Raw genomic sequence first — 20460 nt, 5'->3', positions numbered from 1 at the left:
TCAAGCCAGGGATGAATACTAGCTTAATGAGTCGAGAAAGCCATTGAAAGGTCAAGGACTTGAAAGACTAATTGTCTCTCCACACAACTACTGCCTAACCCACCAAGTACTTCCAGCATTTCTGCTTTTGAAATGCAGAAGTACCAAGTGAAGCTAAACAAAGGTGTTAACACGGAAAGGTCATATCATGGAATTACACACACTCTAAACACAAACCAGCATGGAACTGCAACTAATAGCACAGGGACCGTCCCTTCAGCTGTCAGATCAACTAAATTAGTGATCAACAATTAAATTAGTGTTCAATTATTAATTGTTTAGTAATTTGGTTGAAAATGAGGTTAAGAGAGAAAATAAATCAGCCGTGATTGAACAGCGGAGCAGATTTGATAAGTCAAATGGACAAATTCTGTTCCTATGTCTTGTGATATTGGACAATTAAACAGCTGACAGAAAGACAGCTCCAAGAATATCCTCAGCCTCCATGATGACAGGGCCTAGCATGAGTGATGAAAGCTAGAACAGCTGCAGCCACTTCCAGCCAAAAGTGCTGAGTAATGCCCCATGATAACTTCCTCCCCGAGATTCTCCATGAACCCGCCAGTGCCAGTGTTTAATTCACTTCGTAAAACAGTACAGCACATAATCAGACCCTTCAGCCCACAACGTTGTGCTGAACCAATTAAATTAGCAATCAGTGCATGAGATATAAAAGTCTCCATATTACAGACATAACAGAAGCTATAAACCAGTTGACACCAATGCAGCTGTTCTGAGAAACCAGCTGCATCTCTAGACCGGCTACTCTAGAAGGGCTACAAAACCAACATCTAGTCCACAATGTGGAAATTCTTTTATTTAAAGCCTTGTTTACATAAAGAACAAGTTAATCTGATTACAACCCAGTTTATTCTTCATTAAAGAGTGCCATACAAGGTGGTATTTGCACTCCAATAACCTGCACATCAAAGCCTAGTTTCACAAGAATTTGAGGCACACCCACGTTCCAAGCACAGACCACAGATGTAGTTTTTCTAGAGGCACGATAACATTTTCTGCCTTGCACATTAAGGAAAAATTTGAGAGTATGGCATCAAACAGTAAAACACTCCAGTGGTCAGTGAGAACTTGTGCAAAGTAGGAAGCTAATCACCTTGCCCCAGGATATCTCTGCACGAGCACCTCAGGGGTTGTGAAATGGCATCAACCATCTTCAGCTGCTTTAGAGACCTAACTTCTATCATGAAAATCAAAAGTGAGGATGCTAACCAATGATTGAATTTTTGCCCCAGTCTTATGCACAACTCCTTGGAAAATGAACCAGTGCAGAAAACTGGCAGAAAATGTTCAACGGGAGAAACTGCAACCAACTGCTTTTGATATTCAAGGTCAATGAAAAATACTCCGAAAGGGGGAGGGGACAGGCAGAGTTGGTGGGAACCAAACTGGACCAACTGTATAAATACTACTGTTACTAAATCAGGCTAGGGGCTAGATATTCTGAAGGAAGTGAGTCAACACTTGTGACCTCAAGGCACAAGTCAGGAATGTTATGGGATATCCAAGTGCAGCTGCCACAGTACTTGAGGCTTAAAACCATCCATGACTAAGCATCACTTGATTGGTACCCTATCCACCACCCTAAATATCCATTCCCTCAACCAAGTGGCATCGACAAAATGCACTTCAGTTATTAACCAAGGCTCTTCTAGGAATATCTTACAAACCCATGACTATCACTATCCAGAAAGAGATAGGGCAGCTGCAAGGAACATCAGTGCTTGCAGCTTCCTTTCAAGGTCATACACCAACCTGAATTAGCGTTACACTATTACGGCTCAGGGCGTTCCAGATTTTGGAGATCAATTCTGGCGCCATCCATAAAGGGTTTGTACATTCCCCATGTGAGCATGTGGGTTTCCTCCGAGTGCTCTGGTTCCCTCCCATGGTATTAGATTTACTGATTAGTAGGTTAATTGGTCATTGTAAATCGTTCTGTGATTAGGTTAGTATTAAATAGGTGTGTTGCTGAGTGGTGCAGCTCATTGAGCCGAAAAGGCTTGTTCCATGTTGTATCTCTAAATAAAATCAGTATGATTGATAAATCTTCAGATTCTAAATCCTGGAATTCTGTACCAGAGAGTATTGAGAAAGGACCCTCACCAGAAGCACTGAATCCTTTCAAGATGTTTGCTCACCACCATCACCAAATGAAGGACAATTTAGGTCCAAATTATATGCACTCTAGACAAGGACATTGTTTCTAAATTTATCACTTAGTTCATTCCAATGGTTAGCCCACTCTTCAACTACAGTTCCTGCCTGCACGTTAAAACAAAAGGAAATATGCAGACCAGAGAAAGAGTAGGAAGACACGCTGGGTTAAACCAGAATTCAGAGCTGAATATTTCATCTGAAATTTACTTGGTCTGACATATTTTCTCTGGAAATTTCCTGTACATCAGCACTATCCAATCATTGTGATTGCAGTTTATTTCATATCCTCTGTTCCAGTGAAGAGAATACTTAAACCTGTTCAATAAGTTTAAATTCACAACTCTGGTTTAACCCAGTAAGTCATACTACTCGTTCCCGTGGACCCACATTTCCTTTTATTTTTTAAATTGTAGGGAGGAGCATCAAACTTTTGGCCCTCGCTGTTGTGCTACTCTAAGATCAAACTAATCCTTCCCTCCAGCACAACCTTCCATCTATGTGCCTATCTTAAATGCCCCTGATGTATCTATCTTTACCAATACCTCTGGCAGGAAATTCCACAGACCCATCACTCGATGCACCATCAATAACTCTCAGAGATGGGAGGCAAACAATAGGCTTTTATTAGCTGCAAGAGACCACCACACAACATCCTGGAGACTGAGGGAGGAGCAGTGCCCCCAATCGCCTTTATACTGGGGTCTGTTGGAGGAGCCACAGGAGCAGTCAGCAGAGGGGCGTGTCCAGACAGGTATATGTAGTTCACCAAAACTCTCCATTCAAAAAAACATCCCCCATACTTTTCCCCAGTCACTTTAAAAATCATACCCCTCAATTTAGTCATTTGCACCATGGGGGGTGGGGAGAAGAGTCTCTAGCCATCTACTACATCTATGCCACTACATCTTGTACACCTCTATCAAGTCCTTAGCTCCAAAAAGAACAGTTCTATCTCTCTTAACCCATCTTCATAAGACATGCTCTCTAGTCTTGGCAGCATCTTGGCATCTCCTCTGCACCACATCCATCCAATAGTAGTTAAAGACATCGTGGGCTAAGCAGGACAATTCATTGGGATGATTCAGAAGCTACTGATGCAGTGTTAATAATGCAATAACAAACCTCCTCGTTGGACCAGCAGTGATATTTCACTCCCCACAGGCCAGTCCTTCAGGATCTCCACCACCTGGGCATGGCTCAGCTGCTGCATGCTCTGATGGTTAACCTCCTTGATGACATCACCTTTCTGTAGACCTTTGCACCACTGGCTGTCCAGGATCATCTTCACTTTCTGCCCGGCTGGGCTGTCCGCTATGGCAAAACCAAAACCTTTCGGCCCCTTGAGCAGTGGGATGGTGAGAGTCTCAGGCTGCGAACCTGCCGATGAGGTCATGGACGATCGGTCTTCAGTCAGGCCCAGGTAAGGTCCGTTTAAGCGCTCGACACCACCTGCTGGGGCCTCCCTCCCACTGTGGTCCGGGAGCCCGGCTGAGGTCTGGTGGCTCTGGGGGGCACTTCCCTGTTTTGCAGCTAGAGGCAGCCCATCAAGGGCGGGAGTGGCACTCACTACATCGATGGTTGGCACCTGCGTGTCCACGGGGAGAGGGTAGCCGCGACACAGAATCAGCTTCACTGTCTGGTTGATGGGAACAGACTGGAAAAGCTGCACAACATCGGCGTGAGTCTGCCCAAGGACACAAGTACTGTTTATATACACTATTACGTCACCTGCAGATAAAAGCCCAAATGAAACAATCAGATTAACGTACACATGGGGACTTGTTAAGGCATGTCCCATGAGGCAATGCCATAGCTTTATCGATTCTAAAATAAACATTGAAGTAAATCAATAACCAGGTGATAAAGCAGCAATGAGAAATACTGACCAACTGCTCCGGTCTCCTGCTCCAATTCACACCGACAAGTCTGCCTCTTAAAAAGAACCTCACGAAAGGAAGCACAGCCTCCAGACAAAGATTCTACACCCCACTGCCACCACAATGGATCCCTGTGCTCCACTCATCTCAGCTCCTTCCCGCGGTCACACTCCTGATCTCTCTCCCCTCACACATTTCCACATGTTTCATTCTCCCTAGGTTCTTGTGATTTCCCATTTCCTTTTTTCAATTTCTCTTGCCTAGACTATTTCCCCCCTGGACTCATTCCTCCCACTTCCACCCCGGTCCACGTTTACTCTCCGACAGTTTTTGGTCCATTTGATTCCAGTCCTTTGTCTTCCACCTTCCTGCACACCGAATGCAGCGCGATAGCGCAGGGCTCAATACAGTGGTGTCGCAGTTAGTGGACAGCACCAGCAATCGCTACTGTCTATCAGGAATCTCTATGTTCTCCACATTACCTTATGGGTTTCCTCCAGATGTTCTTCGCACATTCCAAAAACGTACGGTTAGGGTTATTGAGTTGCGGGCATGCAATGCCAGCACAGAAGTGTGGCGACACCTGTGGGCTGCCTCTGGCACATTCCTTGGACTGTGTTGGTCACTGATGCAAGCCAACACATTCTCACTGTATGTACTGGACCTTAAATCTTTCCTTCTCTACTCCCCTTAACCTCTTATCTCCTTTCTAATCAAAGTTCTACCCCATTCCTCTCACTTATTATTTCCCAGCCTAGCACTCCACAGCACTCACCCCCTTGCCCTTTAACGAACTATTGTGGGAAAGCCCTGTTAAATTCCCAAAAGTTCCAAAACTGGGCACTTGCCTGCCATCATGTTGCCATCCTGAGCAGCTGGTCCATCTTGAATCACATTTTTCACCTGCAAGAATTCATCTGGGCTGTCTCCACCAATGATTGTGAAACCAAATCCCATAGCACTCTTCTGAAGAGTCGTCCTAATGAGCATTCCCTGAAGGTGCGAGGGATCCCGCGTAAACATTGGTCTCTCTAATGCAAGGTGGTTGTTGGAAAGAGAAGCAAACAAAGTATATTTTAAATGGTGAGTGACTGGGAAAGGAGGGGAGCAGGGGAGAGGGGAAGAGAGCAAGCAAGAATGCAAAAGTGGAAGGGCAACCAAAAAAAAAGAGGCAGTGTGGAGGTTGGTATCAATAACTAAGTAATCAATTTTCTGGCTTAGAGTCTCCTGGTTAACTTAAAGCAATGACTTGTCAGCTCTTTCTTTATAAATCTACCTTTGACCCGATACTTCATTTCTCATGTTTCATTGCTGTTTGTAGAGCTGGATGTTTCAGTGTACAGGCAGAGTTTACCTCTCCGTACATTCCAGCTGCTATTGCTTCCATATCCACGTGTTAAAAAGGGGTGCAAAACCACTGTGCTCATTTGGAAAGTGTCCAAAGCAGAAAGCTCAACATTTCTTCAAATTATTTCCTTTCTTAATTTTGGAGCAAAGTTTACAGAAACAAGAGAGCGATTAAATGAAAGGGCGTGTGTAGCCATTTATTTCACCTGAGTCATTAAAAACCTGTTCTCGTTTGGCATGTGCTATCTTGATAACAAATTCCACTTTTATTGCGCAAGATATTTGAGCGGGCAGAAGGGGAAAGGACTGTATGCAGGGCAGTGAGATATACCATGGGGCGCCATGATAGCATAGGGGTTAGCGCAATGCCATTACAGCTTGGGATGTCGGAGTTAGGGGCTCAATTCTAGCATCCTCTAAGGTGTTTGGACATCCTCCCTGTGGAATGCATGGATTTTCTCTGGGTGCTCTGGTTTCTTCCCACAGGTTATTTGGTCATTGAAAATTGTCCCATGATTGGGACGGGGAGGTAGATTGCTGGATGTGCAGCCTGAAGGGCCATAAAGGCGTAGCCCAAATGCACTGTTTCTCTAAATAAATAAAAATAAAATAAAGCAGCACGAGGCAAAGGTGGCAAGAGTAGAAAAGTGGATAAAACTAGGGAGAAGGAGAGAACAAAAAAATCTGATGCTGGAATCCCCATCATGAAATTTTATATTTAATCAATAAGAAATTAAGGAAAATAAATGTAAATTTGCCAGACATCAGATTTTAACAAATAGTTAACTATGCATACTGTATATTAGTGAACCAAAAAGTGCACTTTTTACCCTTCAACCAATACCCATGCCCTCTGACAATTCACCTCTGTGCTTATGGTGAGAGCTTGTTTTTGGAAATTCAGCTGCTTTTATTGGAATCAAGCAACCTTTTACTGATTTAAAATGACCTGGGATGTCAGGAGGTGATGGAAGGTCAGATATGGACGAAAGATTTTTTTCTTCCTAAATGCAGACTGCAGTACCTGGCCGCTGATCCCCATGCATCGCTCGCTGACTGTCCCGATGATGCATCAGCTGCTTTTTCCGCTTTGCTTCAATGACTGGATTCTCAAACTGGGTTCTCTGGTTTACATGGCTAAGAGGTTCAGATGGGGTGACGGGAAAACAAAAGCAAAGAGAACAGTCTGAGCAACAACTTGCATCACTATCAACAAAGAGTTTCCAAGCAGATTCTGTAATACACTCTATAGTAACACAGACTGCCAACAAAATCCTACACCATGGCTCCTGTTAATGCCCACCTTTTCTCAAAATGTAAAGAAAGCACAAGATACTTGGTCAGCTCAGTAAGTAATCAGAAGGATCACAGCATTAGAATTATCCACAGGGTGCCAAGTTGTTTCAGAACAGAATCAGTTTTATTATGTCATGAAATTTGTTTTGTGGCAGCACTACAGTGCAATAATTAAAATACTATAAATTATAGTAAGAAACATGTACAAAAGATAAATTAGTACAAGAGAGCAAAAATAATGAATTCATTGCCTGTTCAGAAATATGATGGTAGCAATGAGAAGGAAGCATGTACTGGGTGGTGGGGATCCTTAATGGCCTTACAAGAGAAAAAAGCTCTAGAGTAATACTGACACTGCCTCCAACTTCCACCCTGTCCTCAAATTTACCTGGCCCATTTCCGACACCTCCCTTCCCTTTCTCGATATCAGTCTCCGTCTCTGGAGAGAGTTTATCTAGAGTATGCCCTTTCCAACAACCCCTGACAAACCCACTGATTCTCACAGCTAACTGGATTATTCCTCTTCCCACCCTGTCACTAGTAAAAATGCCATTCACTTCTCTGTTCTTCCAACTTTGCCTCATCTGCTCTCAGGATGAGGTTTTTCATTCCAGAACTAATGAGGTGCATTCCTTCTTCAAAGAAAGGGGCTTTCCTTCCTCCAGCGTCAACATTGCCCTCACCCCATCCTCCCACACACTCCAGCAGGGATAGGGCTCCTCTTGCCTTCACCTACCACTCCAGTAGCCCTGCATCCAGCACAATTCTCTGTGACTTCTGCCATCTCCAACAGGATCCCACCAAGCATATCTGTCCCTCCCCACCACTTTCCACAAGGATCACTTCCTTGTCCATTCATCCCTCCTCACCAATCTCCCTCCTAGTTGTTATACCTGCAAGCAGAACACCTTCTCCTTCAGTGCCATTCAGGGCTCCAAACAGTCCTTCCAAGTGAGGCGACACTTCACCTGTGAATCTGTTGGGGTCATTTACTGTATCCAGAGCTCCCAGTGTGGCCTCCCGTTTATTGGTGAGACACGATGCAGATTGGGAGACTACCTTGCCGAGCAGTACGCTCCGTCTGCCACAAAAAGCAGGACTTCCCAGTAGCCACCAATTTCAATTCTATTTCCCATTCCAACATGGCAGTCAATGGCCACCACTACCGCTGCAATGAGGACACATTCAGGTTGGAAGAGCAACACTTCATGTTCCATTAGGGTAGCCCTCAATCTGATGGCATGAACATCAATTTCTCGAACTTCTGGTAATTGCACCCCTCCCCCCACTATTCTCATTTTCCTCTCTCACCTGATCTCCTTTCCTACCCATCAACCTCCTTTCTGGTGCTCCTCCCCTGTCCTTTCTTCCATGGTCTCCCACCAGATTCCCCCTTCTCCAGTCCTTTTTCTCTTTCACCTATCAGCTTCCCAGCTCTTTACTTCACCCTTCCTCCTCTCCCTGTTTCACCCATCATCTAGCACCCTGTACTTCCTCCTCCCCTCCCCTAACTTCTTGCTCTAACTTCTCATCTTTTTTTTCCAGTCTCAATGAAGGGTCTCAACCCGAAACATCGACTACACTCTTTTCCATCGATACTGACTGGCCTGCAGAATTGCACCACCATTTTATGTGTTGCAGTGGTACTGTCAAGGGTTGATGGAAAGGGCATGCTGAACTGAGACAGCACGGTTGTGGAAGGGCTGTGCTGGTGAGTAGACATACTAGGGACCCTGGTGGATGGACAAAAAAAGATTGGGTATTTTTGATTAATGACTTTCAGTACTAAAAGATGTTGAGTTACTTCATTTTTGACTACAGGACCTTGAAGAATGCACTACATGGCAATAACAAAAGGCAAGCTATTACAGAGTGAAAGGTAGGAGCAATCATTGATCAAAAGCAATGATGATATAAAGCAAAACTTCCACATGACCCCACAACTCAAAGTGTACATAATACAAGTTAATATTCAACACCAGATATAAATGAACCTCAATTAAATGACAGCCGTACAATCATTATAGGATGTTATCAGCAAGATACTAAATTAGACAGGGAAGCTTGGCTGCATATCTAATTTGTGCACAACAGGTGTATGAACAGCAAGGTCGGTAGTGAAAAGAAAATCTCCTTGAAACGGAAGGGCTTGAGTGTACAGATGATGCAACAGGCACTTGGAACTTAAAAATGGCAACAAGGCTCGACATTAATACCTTAGCAGGTAGGAATCAGCAGCCATTTACTACCTGACTAGGCTAGGTGACACTCAACACTTGATATTTGCACCACAACTGCTACTACATGCAGCTTCAACAGCAGGGAAAAACCATGTGCAAAAAGCTTTCGTACAGGCTTGTATCAAAACAGTCGGGCAAGACCAGTTCCAAACAGATAGAGTTATACTTTATATTTTGGGACAACTTACTCAATGTAGTAGAAGCCGTAAACTGGATCACTGATCTTTTCCCAGCCGTATGGAAGCTCTGCAATTTTGAAATTAAAGAACAGTTTGATCAATTCCACAAATAAAAGTCAACTCCAACTCAGTACTGATAACAGCCACAAACCACAACATATAGCAACCAGCACCTCAGATTTCATGCCATGAGTGGGACTATTTACATTCCATTATTTACTCTTTCCATTTCCAGCCCTGGTTTATTAAATTGCGGTGCAAGCAGGTATCAAATAATTGGAATATCGGCTTTGATATTTGTGGATTATAAATCATAGGTGACTATTCTAGTAGAATTAAAGATGGCTACCAGCATAGTGGATAGAACAAGTTTCTACTGATGTTGGCAACATGGATTCCAGACAAGAACATCAGAAAAACTAAGCATTAAGACCGGAGGCACACTTGTCACATGATTATAGTCAGGAGGTACAAGACAACATTACAATAAAGGATGGTGTTCTGACAGATGAATGGGTCAAGTAATATTGCTTTAGGGTATAAATAAGGCCTCAGATTTACACAAGATAGAAACAGAATGCTGCACTTGCAAGTTTGCAAATTATGCGTATAAATGGGAGCAAGATAAATTGAGTATGCAGAACTAGTAGTTGTCATCTACTTTGGATCTTACAGCAGCAAAGGGAGCTCAGTGCTGACAGACACTAATCACTAAGAGATAGCCCACAGGTACAAAATATGATTGAATTCTGACTTTTAGCTCAAGAGGGTTGGAAAATACTGACAGTACTACTGTACTTTTATAACATTAACCAGACAACTTGGAGCACAGAGTTTAGTATTTTGCACTACATTTCTGTTCTATGGGGTGGGGGAGGGAAGTGGTTGGAATGTTTGAACCTTGGACAAGATGGAGCAAAGATTCAACAGAAAGCAGAGAGGATTTCAAATGTTACATTGTAAACTGGCTGGATAATTGTCAATTTAGGCTGGCCGATGAACATATCAAGATTTTCAGAGGTATTAACTTCTCTACCCATTATATCTCCTTAACTGGAATAAGTTAAAACAAAGCATAATCTTTTAAGAATCAGGCAAAGGTATCTCACTTCCAAAAGCTACCTATTCCACCACTCTAGACCTGTAGCAAAGTACATCATTGTATTTTATACAAATATTGCATACAAATACAATAGTTCTGGCATAAATGGCTTAGCAGGTCATTTCCAGACAGGAAGTTTGAGGAAAATTCTTAAAATATGTTCCAAAATGCAAGTGCAAACCTTGCAGATGCCCATATTTCAATATTTCATTTTTTAAAAAAGCCATGAGATTCATCTCTGGTCATCTTGGGAGTTGAGCTGACATGTTATGAAACTATGTACAATAATCTGATCTCTTACAAGCCACCAGCCCTGATTGTCGACCACCTGAGCTCAAAGACAAATCACCGAAGGTATTCAAGGAGACTGATAGCTGGTTTTCTTGGTACAAAGGTTCCCAAGTGATACAGGAACAGGAAAATGAAACTGAGATAGAGGATCAGCGATATGACAGAGTAGGATCAAAGGCCCTAATTGCCTATTCCTGAAAATGTCAGTTCACTAATATCCTTAAAGCTGGGGAAGGAAAGGCTGATCATTGCTCATCCCCCTCTCCAATCATAGCATACTGACAGCACCATTTAAATGGCTGTGGTGTGCTCTTTGTGACGGATGTTGGAAACTAAGAGACCCAGGGAACTACAAATGCGTGAAGTGCATCCGGCTGCAGCTCCTTGAAGACCATGTTAGGGATCTGGAGCAGCAACTGGATGACCTTCGGCTTGTACAGGAGAGCAAGGATATAATTGATCAAAGTTACAGGGAAATAGTCATCCTGAAGTTGAAGGAGGCGAGTAGCTGGGTGACCGTCAGGGGAAATGGAAATAGGCAGTTAGAGCAGAGCACCCCTGTGACCATTCCCCTCAAAAACAAGTATACTGCTTTGGATACTTTTGTGGGGGGGGGGGGGGGGGGAGAGAGAGAGAGAGGAGATGACCTCCAGGGAGAATGCCACCATGATAGGGTGACAGGCACCGAGCATGGGTCCGTGGTGCAGAAGGGATAGAGAGAGGAGAAGGGTGTGGTAGTGATGGGGGACTTGATAGTGAGGGGAAAAGGTACAGGATTCTGTGGACATGAACAAGACACCCAGATAGTATGTTGCCTCCCAGGTGCCAGGGATGTCTCAGATTGCGTCCACAACATTTTGGAGAGGGAGGGGGAGTAGAAAGTTGTGACATAGGGTCAGAAGATGTTGAATCCTTGTGGGTTGAGTTAAGAAACTACAAGGGTAAAAGGACATTGATGGTAGTTATATATAGGCCTCCCAAAAAGTGGCTGGGAAGTGGATCACAGGTTACATCAGGAAATAGAAAAGGCGAGTCAAAAAGGCAATATTATGGTAGTCACTGGAGATTTTAACATGCAGGTCAACTGGGAAAATCAGGATGGTAATGGATCTCAAGAGAGTGAGTTTGTTGAATGCACAAGAGATAGTTTTTAGAGCAGTTTGTCGAGAACCTACTAGATGATCAGCTGTGCTGGATTGGGTGTTATGTAATGAACCAGAGGCGATTAGGGAGCGTAAGGTAAAAGAACCCTTAGAAATCAGTGATCACAGTATGATTGTGTTCAACTTGAAATTTGATAGGGAGAAAGTAAAGTCTGAATGAATGAATGATCTTTATTGTGATTATACATAGATACAATGAAACTCTGTTTGGCTTCCTCTCAGGCAATTAAATAAAGCGGTAGATGAAAACAAAACAGTAATAGAAAAACTGTATTAAATAGATAAGTATCAGAAAATAAGTTGCAGCAGCACCAGAATATCACAGTAATGCACAAAGTGCCGTTAGTGCAAGTATTTAAGTCCTTGTGTGTGCATGTGGGTGCTCACAGTTTCAGCCATTGTTCTGTGGGAGTGGTGTGTTGGAGGCCACAGCTCTGGGGTAGAAGCTGTTCCTCAGTCTATTTGTTCTGGCTTTTAGTGTCCTGAACCTTTTGCTGGACAGCAGCAGGTCAAACAGGGAGTGGCCAGGGTGAGTGGTGTCTCTGGTTATGCTGATTGCTTTCCTCCTGAGTCTGCTGGAATAGATGGTGTCCAGTCCTGGGAGCTCCATCCTGACAATTCGCTGGGCCGCCTTCACCACGCAATGCAGGTCTTGTCACTCAGCAGCTGTACAACTGGCATACCACACTGTGGCATTGTTCATCAGGATGGTTTCAATTGTGCTTCTTTAGAAGTTAAGCAACAGCTTTTGTGGGAGTTTGGCCTGTTTCAGCTTTCTGAGAAAGAAGAGTCTCTGTTGTGCCTATTTTACAAGCAGCGAGGTGTTGGTGGTGGTCCACGCCAGCGAGGTGTTGGTGGTGGTCCACGCCAGCGAGGTGTTGGTGGTGGTCCACGCCAGCGAGGTGTTGGTGGTGGTCCACGTCAGCGAGGTGTTGGTGGTGGTCCACGTCAGCGAGGTGTTGGGGGTCCACGTCAGCGAGGTGTTGGGGGTCCACGTCAGCGAGGTGTTGGGGGTCCACGTCAGCGAGGTGTTGGTGGTCCATGTCAGCGAGGCGTTGGTGGTCCATACCAGCTGTTTTGATGAAGCAGTACAGTATTTCAATGGAGTAAGGGAAATTGCAGTGGGATGAGAGAGGAATCGGCCAAAATAAATTGGAAGGAGCTACTGGCAGGGATGTCAGCTGAGCAGCAATGGCAGGCATTCCTGGTGAAAATGAGGAAGGTGCGGGACATGTGTATTCAAAAATGAAGAAATACTCAAATGGTAAAATAGTACAACCATGGCTGACAAGGGAAGTCAAAACTATTATAAGAACAAAAGGGCATACAACAAAGCAAGAATTAGTGGAAAGTGGGGGGGGGCAGGGGGGACATGGGGAAGTGGGTGGGGGGGGAGGAGACACGGGGAAGCCGGATTGGGGGGGAGGGGGGGGGGAGGGAGGGAGGGGACAACACAGCGAAGCCGGGTGGGGGGAGGGGAGGAGGAGAGGGAAAACACAGGGAAGCCAGGTTGGGGGATGGGGAGGTACAACTTAGGGAAGCAAGGGGATAGCAGAAGTTTTTTCAAGTATGTTAAAAATAAAACCGAAATGGGAGTGGATATAGGACCACTAGAAAGCGAGGCAAGAGAAATAACAATGATGCAGCGGTGTGCTACACGCAGTGCTAAAATAACGACACGGAGTCGGTAAACTGCAATTAAAGATGATTTTATTCGAACTTCACAGTCTTGCTTTAAAGCCTCCCTCATCCCGTCCTCCCCAGGCATGAATGCTGTAAGGGACACATACTCACAAACCCCCGCAGGCTTTTTCCCTTTGTTGCGGATCTGGCCTTTGTACCTGCGCGCTGGCTATTTGTGAGCCGGTTCGAGTGCCCTAGGAAGTGGGTTGCCACATAACCCCCCACCCCCCAGAACTGGCAATACAAACCCCAATGTCCACAGTCTGGGCCAGACCCTGTTTGGGAGGTCGGCCTCTGCGCCGCGGTGCCGGAAACTCGATCGGTTGCGCCAGGTCCACATGGGCCGGTTTGAGTCGGTCCACCGTAAAAACCTCCTCTCTCCCCCCAACTTCCAGCACGAACGTGGACCCGTTGTTCCTGAGCACCGTAAACGGCCCCTCGTAGGGCCGTTGCAGCGGTGGCCGATGCCCGCCCCGTCATACAAACACAAACTTACAGTAATGCAGGTCTCTGGGTACGCAGGTCGGGTTCTGCCCATGCTGCGAAGTGGGTATGGGGGCCAAGTTGCCGAGCCTCTCGCGTAGTCGGCCCAGGACTGCTGCGGGTTCTTCCTCGTGTACCTTGGGGCTGGTATGAACTCCCCGGGGACAACCAGGGGGGGCGCTGTACACCAACTCGGCCGACGAGGCATGCAGATCGTCTTTGGGCACCGTGCGGATGCCGAGCAGGACCCAGGGAAGCTCGTCCACCCAGTTAGCTCCTTGCAGGCAGGCCATGAAAGCCGACTTTAGGTGACGGTGGAAACGCTCCACCAGGCCGTTCGACTGTGGGTGGTAGGCAGTGGTGTGGTGCAGCTGAGTCCCCAAAAGGCTGGCCATAGCTGACCACAGGCTGGAGGTGAACTGGGCGCCTCTGTCGGAGGTAATGTGGGCTGGTACACCAAAGCGGGACACCCAGGTGGCGATCAGTGCCCGGGTGCAAGATTTGGAGGTGGTGTTGGTGAGCGGGATCGCCTCTGGCTGTCTGGTAAACCGGTCCACGATAGTGAGGAGGTGCCACGCTCCGTGCGACACTGGCAGGGGCCCCACGATATCCACATGAATGTGGTCAAAACGCCGGTGGGTGGGGTGGAACTGCTGCGGCAGAGCTTTGATGTGCCGCTGCACCTTGGCCGTCTGGCAGTGTATGCACGTTCTGGCCCATTCACTGACCTCCTTGCGGAGTCTGTGCCAAACAAACCTGCTGGAGACCATCCGGACGGTTGTCTGGATGGAGGGGTGCGCCAAGTTATGAATGGAGTCAAAAACGCGTCACCGCCAAGGTGCCGGGACGACAGGGCAGGGCTGGCCAGTGGTGATGTCACAGAGTAGGGTCCTCTCACCTGGGCCTATGGGGAGGTCCTGGAGCTGCAAACCAGAGACTGCGGTTCTGTAATTCGGGATCTCCTCGTCTGCCTGCTGGGCCTCTGCCAGCGCCTCAAAGTCTACCCCTTGGGAAAGGGCATGAATGTTAGGGCGAGAGACCACACCCGCCACAACACTGTCCATACCCGAGACATGCCGGACATCTGTCGTGTATTCAGAGATGTAGGACAGATGCCGCTGCTGGTGAGACGACCAGGGATCGGACACCTTTGTGAACGTAAAGGTAAGTTTGTGGTTCGTGAACACGGTGAAGGGCCTACCTTCTAAGAAGTACCTGAAATGCCGGATTGCCAGGTATAGCGCCAACAGTTCCCGGTTGAAAGCACTGTATTTGAGCTCGGGTGGCCGCAAGGTGTTTGCTGAAAAACGCCAGGGGTTGCCAGCGACCCGTGATGAGCTGCTCCAGTACCCCACCGACTGCTGTGTTAGATGCGTCCACTGTGAGGGCAGTAGGGACGTCCATTCTGGGGTGCACTAGCATCGTGGTGTTCACCAAGGCTTCCTTCGTTTGAATGAAAGCGGCGGCGGACTCCTTGTCCCAGGTAATGTCCTTGCCCGGACCCGACAGCAGGGCGAACAGGGGGCGCATGATTTGGGCAGCTGAAGGGAGGAAGCGGTGGTAGAAATTGACCATCCCTACGAATTCCTGAAGGCCTTTGATCGTGGTGGGTCGGGGGAAATGGTGGACCGCATCTACCTTAGCGGGCAGAGGGGTTGCCCCATCTTTAGTATTCCTGTGGCCCAGGAAGTCAATGGTGTCGAGCCCGAACTGGCATTTGGCCGGGTTGATTGTTAGACCGTATTCACTCAGTCGGGCATAGAGTTGACGGAGGTAGGACAGATGCTCCTGACGACTGCTGCTGGCTATGAGGATGTCGTCCAAATAGATGAATGCAAAGATGAATGGACCGCGTCCATTAACCACTGGAACGTCTGTGCGACATTCTTCAGGCCAAACGGCATGCGGAGGAACTCAAAAAGGCCGAACGGGGTGATGAGAGCCATTTTGGGGACATCGTCCGGATGCATCGGGATTTGATGGTATCCTCGGACGAGGTCTACCTTGGAGAAGATCCGTGCGCCGTGCAGGTTTGCTGCAAAGTCCTGAATGTGCAGCACAGGGTAGCGGTCCGGTGTGGTAGCCTCGTTCAGCCTGCGGTAGTCGCCGCACGGTCTCCGGCCCCGTCTCTTGTGCAGGGGGGGAGGCCCATGGGCTGTCGGACCGCCGGATGATCCCCAATTCCTCCATCCTCTTGAACTCCTCCTTCGCCAGTCGGAGCTTGTCCGGGGGAAGCCGCCGAGCACGGGTGTGGAGGGGTGGTCCCTGGGTCGGGATGTGGTGCTGTACGCCGTGTCGGGGCATGGCTGCCGTGAACTGCGGTGCCAGAACCGATGGGAAATCCGCCAGGACCCTGGTGAAGTCATTGTCGGACAGCGTGATGGAGTCAAGGTGAGGGGCTGGCAACTGGGCTGCACCCAGGGAGAACGTCTGAAAGGTCTCGGCGTGGACCAGTCTCTTCCTGGGCAGGTCGACCAGTAGGCTGTGAGCCCGCAAAAAATCCGCGGCCAGTGTGAAGTCCCACGTGAACTGGCTGGAGCCGAACTGTAGCTGCACCGTACGGGTGCCATAGGTCCTTACTGTGCTGCCGTTCACGGCCCTCTGGGGGGGACCCGGTGCCCTGTTGCGGGTGTCGTAACTCATCGGAGGTAAGACGCTGATCTCGGCACCGGTGTCGACCAAAAAATGGCGTCCCGACCGCTGGTCTCACACATACAGGAGGCTATCCCGATGGCCCGCCGCTGTAGCCATCAGCGGCGGCTGGCCCTGGCATTTCCCTGGCAGGGCGGGCGACAACGGCGGGCTTCTGCGCCCCACCGCTGGTGGTAGAAACACCATTGTTTGTTCGGCTCCCCTCCCCTGTCTCTGGGGTTAGTGGGCTCTGCGGCCGGGCCTGGACTGGTCTGCTGCTGGGACCGTGGCCTGGTGATCTGTGCGATGGACACCCCACTCACCTTCTTGACGTTCCATAGCAAGTCCACCCGGGCTGCCACCTTCCGGGGGTCGCTGAAATCCGCGTCGGACAGCAGCAGGCGTATGTCCTCGGGCAGCTGCTCCAGGAATGCCTGCTCAAACATGAGGCAGGGTGTGTGTGTCCGCCGGCCAGAGACAACATCTCATTCGTTAAAGCCGATGGAGGTCTGTCTCCCAAGCCATCCAGGTGCAGTAAACGGGCAGCTCACTCGCGCCCTGAGAGTCCAAAAGTCCTTAGGAGCAGGGCTTTGAATTCTGTGTACTTGCCGTCCGCTGGGGAAGACCGTACGAACTCCGCAACCTGGGCCGCTGTGTCCTGGTCGAGGGAGCTCACCACGTAGTAGTAACGTGTGTCCTCTGAGGTTATCTGCCGAACGTGGAATTGGGCTTCTACTTGCTGGAACCATAGGTGAGGTCGCAGCGTCCAGAAGCTTGGCAGTTTCAACGAAACCGCATGAACAGATGTGGCATCAGTCATCTCCGGTCCAAAAATCGTTTGGACCGTCGGGGTCACCAATTGTAGCGGTGTGCTACACGCAGCGCTAAAATAACGACACGGAGTTGGTAAACTGCAATTAAAGATGATTTTATTCGAACTTCACAGTCTTGCTTTAAAGCCTCCCTCATCCTGCCCTCCCCGGGCGCGGATGCTGTAAGGGACACGTACTCACAAACCCCCGCAGGCCTTTTCCCTTTGTTGCGGACCTGGCCTTTATGCCTGCGCGCTGGCTATTTGTGAGCCGGTTCGGGTGCACTAGGAAGTGGGTCACCACAATGAACTAAATGAGTATTTTGCACCCATCTTCACTGTGGAATACACTAGCAGTATCCCTGATGTAGTGTGTGAAGGAAGAAAAGTAGGTGCAGTTCCAGAACTGGCTATAAAGGTAAGACGGTAATGCACTTAGGATGGACAACAGCTTGCTGGCATTACTGTGCTGACAGCAAATATAAACAGTTTGCTCCACTACGTTTCTGATCTACTTGAAGTACAGAAAATATACCCATGCCTTTACAGACCGAATCTCACACAGCCAACAGATTGCATTGTACCTATATTGCAATCTATGCAGACAGGAAGGAATCCTGTAAACCAGAGGATAACCCGAATGGCAAACCCATCGGTACAACAGACAAATATACATTGAGGAAATCCCCATATCTCAAATATTTACTTTCCAGCTGCTGACCTAATGGCCCATAATTCAAGAATCAAGCAATGACTCTCAGTACTACATATTTCTTGGCCTTAAAGATACTACCCAAAAATGTTCATTCAATTAATTACTTTTCCTCCAACCGTCAGCTGCTTTTTAAGAACTGTGAATGAAAATTCCAAATGAATCTTGTCGCAAGTGGCAGATAGTGTCACATCTCACTTGGCTTCAAGCAACACTGTAGAGGCAGAAATGCCAACACAGCACTAAAGGAGAGCTGGGTCATTAGAAGTGGCAATCTTGAGGGAAGTTGTTAAGTGGGCAGTCTGCTTGCTGGATGAATATAAAAGATGCAATGGCATCCAGAAGAAATTTCAGTGGCACAAAGAAAGCTTGCCGAGCAACCACTAAAAATAGAGCTCATCATTTTTCTCATCTCTGGAATTACTGTACGCAAAATAAATGCATAAATGACATCTGAAGTCACCAACTGAAGCATTGTTATGATAGAAAGACGTCATAAACACAAGGGCTTTAATTTACTTTGTGGTGGATAGCCTCAATGGAATGTAGTATTTTCCTTGTGCACACCCACAGCTGCTATATGAATTCTTGGTTAAGTAGTTAGCTAATTATATTCTGCATGAATAGTTTTCATTTCTTTAAATTTCAATGATGCCAGGTAAATGAACTTGCAACTACTTGAGGGAGGTTTGCACCCACTTATATACCCAAAATCAACCAGATGAGATTCCACCCTCTCTGTACTGGATATTAACTAGTTTTCCCTCCATCCCAGATCTGATGAAATCTTCAGTCCAGAATGCTGACTCCATTTCTTTCTGCTCAGCCTCGCCTGTAGAGTGCTCCAAGTATTTCCTCAAACTTGTACTTGAAAGTGTACTTTCAAGTTCAAAGAAGTGACCTTTATGTGATGGCACCTGCTTGATGTGATGTGATACACACAGGGAATGGGATTAGTACACTACTTGCTGGATCACAAACACATTGAAAACTGTCTCAAAATGCTGGAGGAACTCAGCAGGCCAGACAGCATCTCCTCTGCCACAGATACTGCCTGGCCTGCTGAGTTCCTCCAACATTTTGAGTGTGTTGCTTGGATTTCCAGCATCCTCAGATTTTCTCTTACTTGTGATTCAAAAACTGCCTTGACTGACATCTTGAAATTCAAAGTTTAAAGTAAATTTATTATCAGAGTACATACATGTCACCACATACTAGCCTGAGATTTTCACAAATAAATACAATAGAATCATTGAAAAGCCACAGAGACTGACAAACAGCCGATGTGCAAAAGACAAACTGAGCAAATAGAAATAATTTTAAAAATGTGTCTGTCTGTGCACGTGTCTGTCTGTATCTTGGAAGTTTCCATGTTTTGTTGTTTTACAACATTGAATTTCGGTAGATTTAATTTGGCTTTTCTGACGCTGATCAGCAAAAAAAGACTTTCATGTCAAAGTGAAGACATCTGTACAAACTGATCTAAATTAATTACAAATATAAAACACAAATTAACTGACTGCATAATTATTCACCATCCTTTAAAATGACGCACAAAATCATCACTAGTGCAGCCAATTAGTTTTGCATGTCACAATGAGTTAAATGGAGATTGTTTTTGGAGACCCATGTGCAGTCAAGGTGCTTCAATTTATTGTAGTGAAAATACCCTTGTATCTGGAAGGCCCAGCAGCTGCAGCGAGTCAGTATCCTGGCAAGATCTACACCATAAAGACAAAAGAACACTCCAAGCAGCTCCACAAAAAAAGTTATTGAAAAACACAAGTCAGGAGATGGATACAAAAAAATTTCCAAGTCACGTGGAGTATAGTTTTATATTTGTAATTAATTTAGGTCACTTTATAGAGATCTGTTTTCACTTTGACACAAGAGTCTTTTTCTCTTGATCAGTGTCAAAAAATAGCCTAATTAAATCCACTGAGATTCAATGTTGTAAAACATGAAAACTTCCAAAGTACTTTTTATAGGCCACACACACACACACACAGACACCCAGTAGAGTCCTCGAAAGTGAGTTTATAGGTTGTGGAATCAGTTCAGTGTTGAGGCAAATTAAGTAATCAACTCTGGTTCAGGGGCCCAGTGGTTAAAGGCTCCTAAACTGTTCCTAAACCTGGTGGGTGTGGGACCCAAGACAACTGTAATTCGTTTCCAATGGCAGCAGCAGGAAGATCACATGGTCTGGATGGTAGAGGTTCTTGATGATGGATGCTGTGGTAGCATTCCTTGTAGATGTGCTCAATGGTGAGAAGGGCTTTTTGGCTGTATTCACCACTTTTTCCAAACATGAGAAAATCTGAATATGTTGAAAATCCAAAGCAAAGCACACAAAATGCTGGAGGAACACAGCAAGTCAAGCAGCATTATTGGAAAAGAGTAATGAGTCAACAGGACAGGAAGTCCTGAA

At 46.6% G+C, this 20460-nt stretch overlaps 1 protein-coding gene across 3 annotated transcripts in view; it reads right to left on the bottom strand.

Annotated features, from left to right (window-relative positions):
- magi3a (membrane associated guanylate kinase, WW and PDZ domain containing 3a) overlaps window positions 1–20460 on the bottom strand; it is a 136210-nt gene that overhangs the window by 25817 nt on the left and 89933 nt on the right. For all 3 annotated transcript variants that reach the window (XM_059950328.1, XM_059950326.1, XM_059950327.1), the window contains 4 exons: window positions 9166–9223; window positions 6466–6578; window positions 4943–5125; window positions 3340–3945 (listed from right to left, as the gene is read on the bottom strand). In XM_059950328.1, the coding sequence (XP_059806311.1) occupies window positions 3340–3945; window positions 4943–5125; window positions 6466–6578; window positions 9166–9223 (960 nt within the window). The remainder of the gene's footprint in view (window positions 1–3339; window positions 3946–4942; window positions 5126–6465; window positions 6579–9165; window positions 9224–20460) is intronic.

This window comes from Hypanus sabinus, chromosome 25 (genome assembly GCF_030144855.1).
Source record: "Hypanus sabinus isolate sHypSab1 chromosome 25, sHypSab1.hap1, whole genome shotgun sequence".
In the NCBI taxonomy this organism is placed as follows: Eukaryota; Metazoa; Chordata; class Chondrichthyes; order Myliobatiformes; family Dasyatidae; genus Hypanus; species Hypanus sabinus.
The sequence above is the reverse complement of the archived record's forward strand: the minus strand, read 5'-3'. Positions and strand labels throughout refer to the sequence as shown.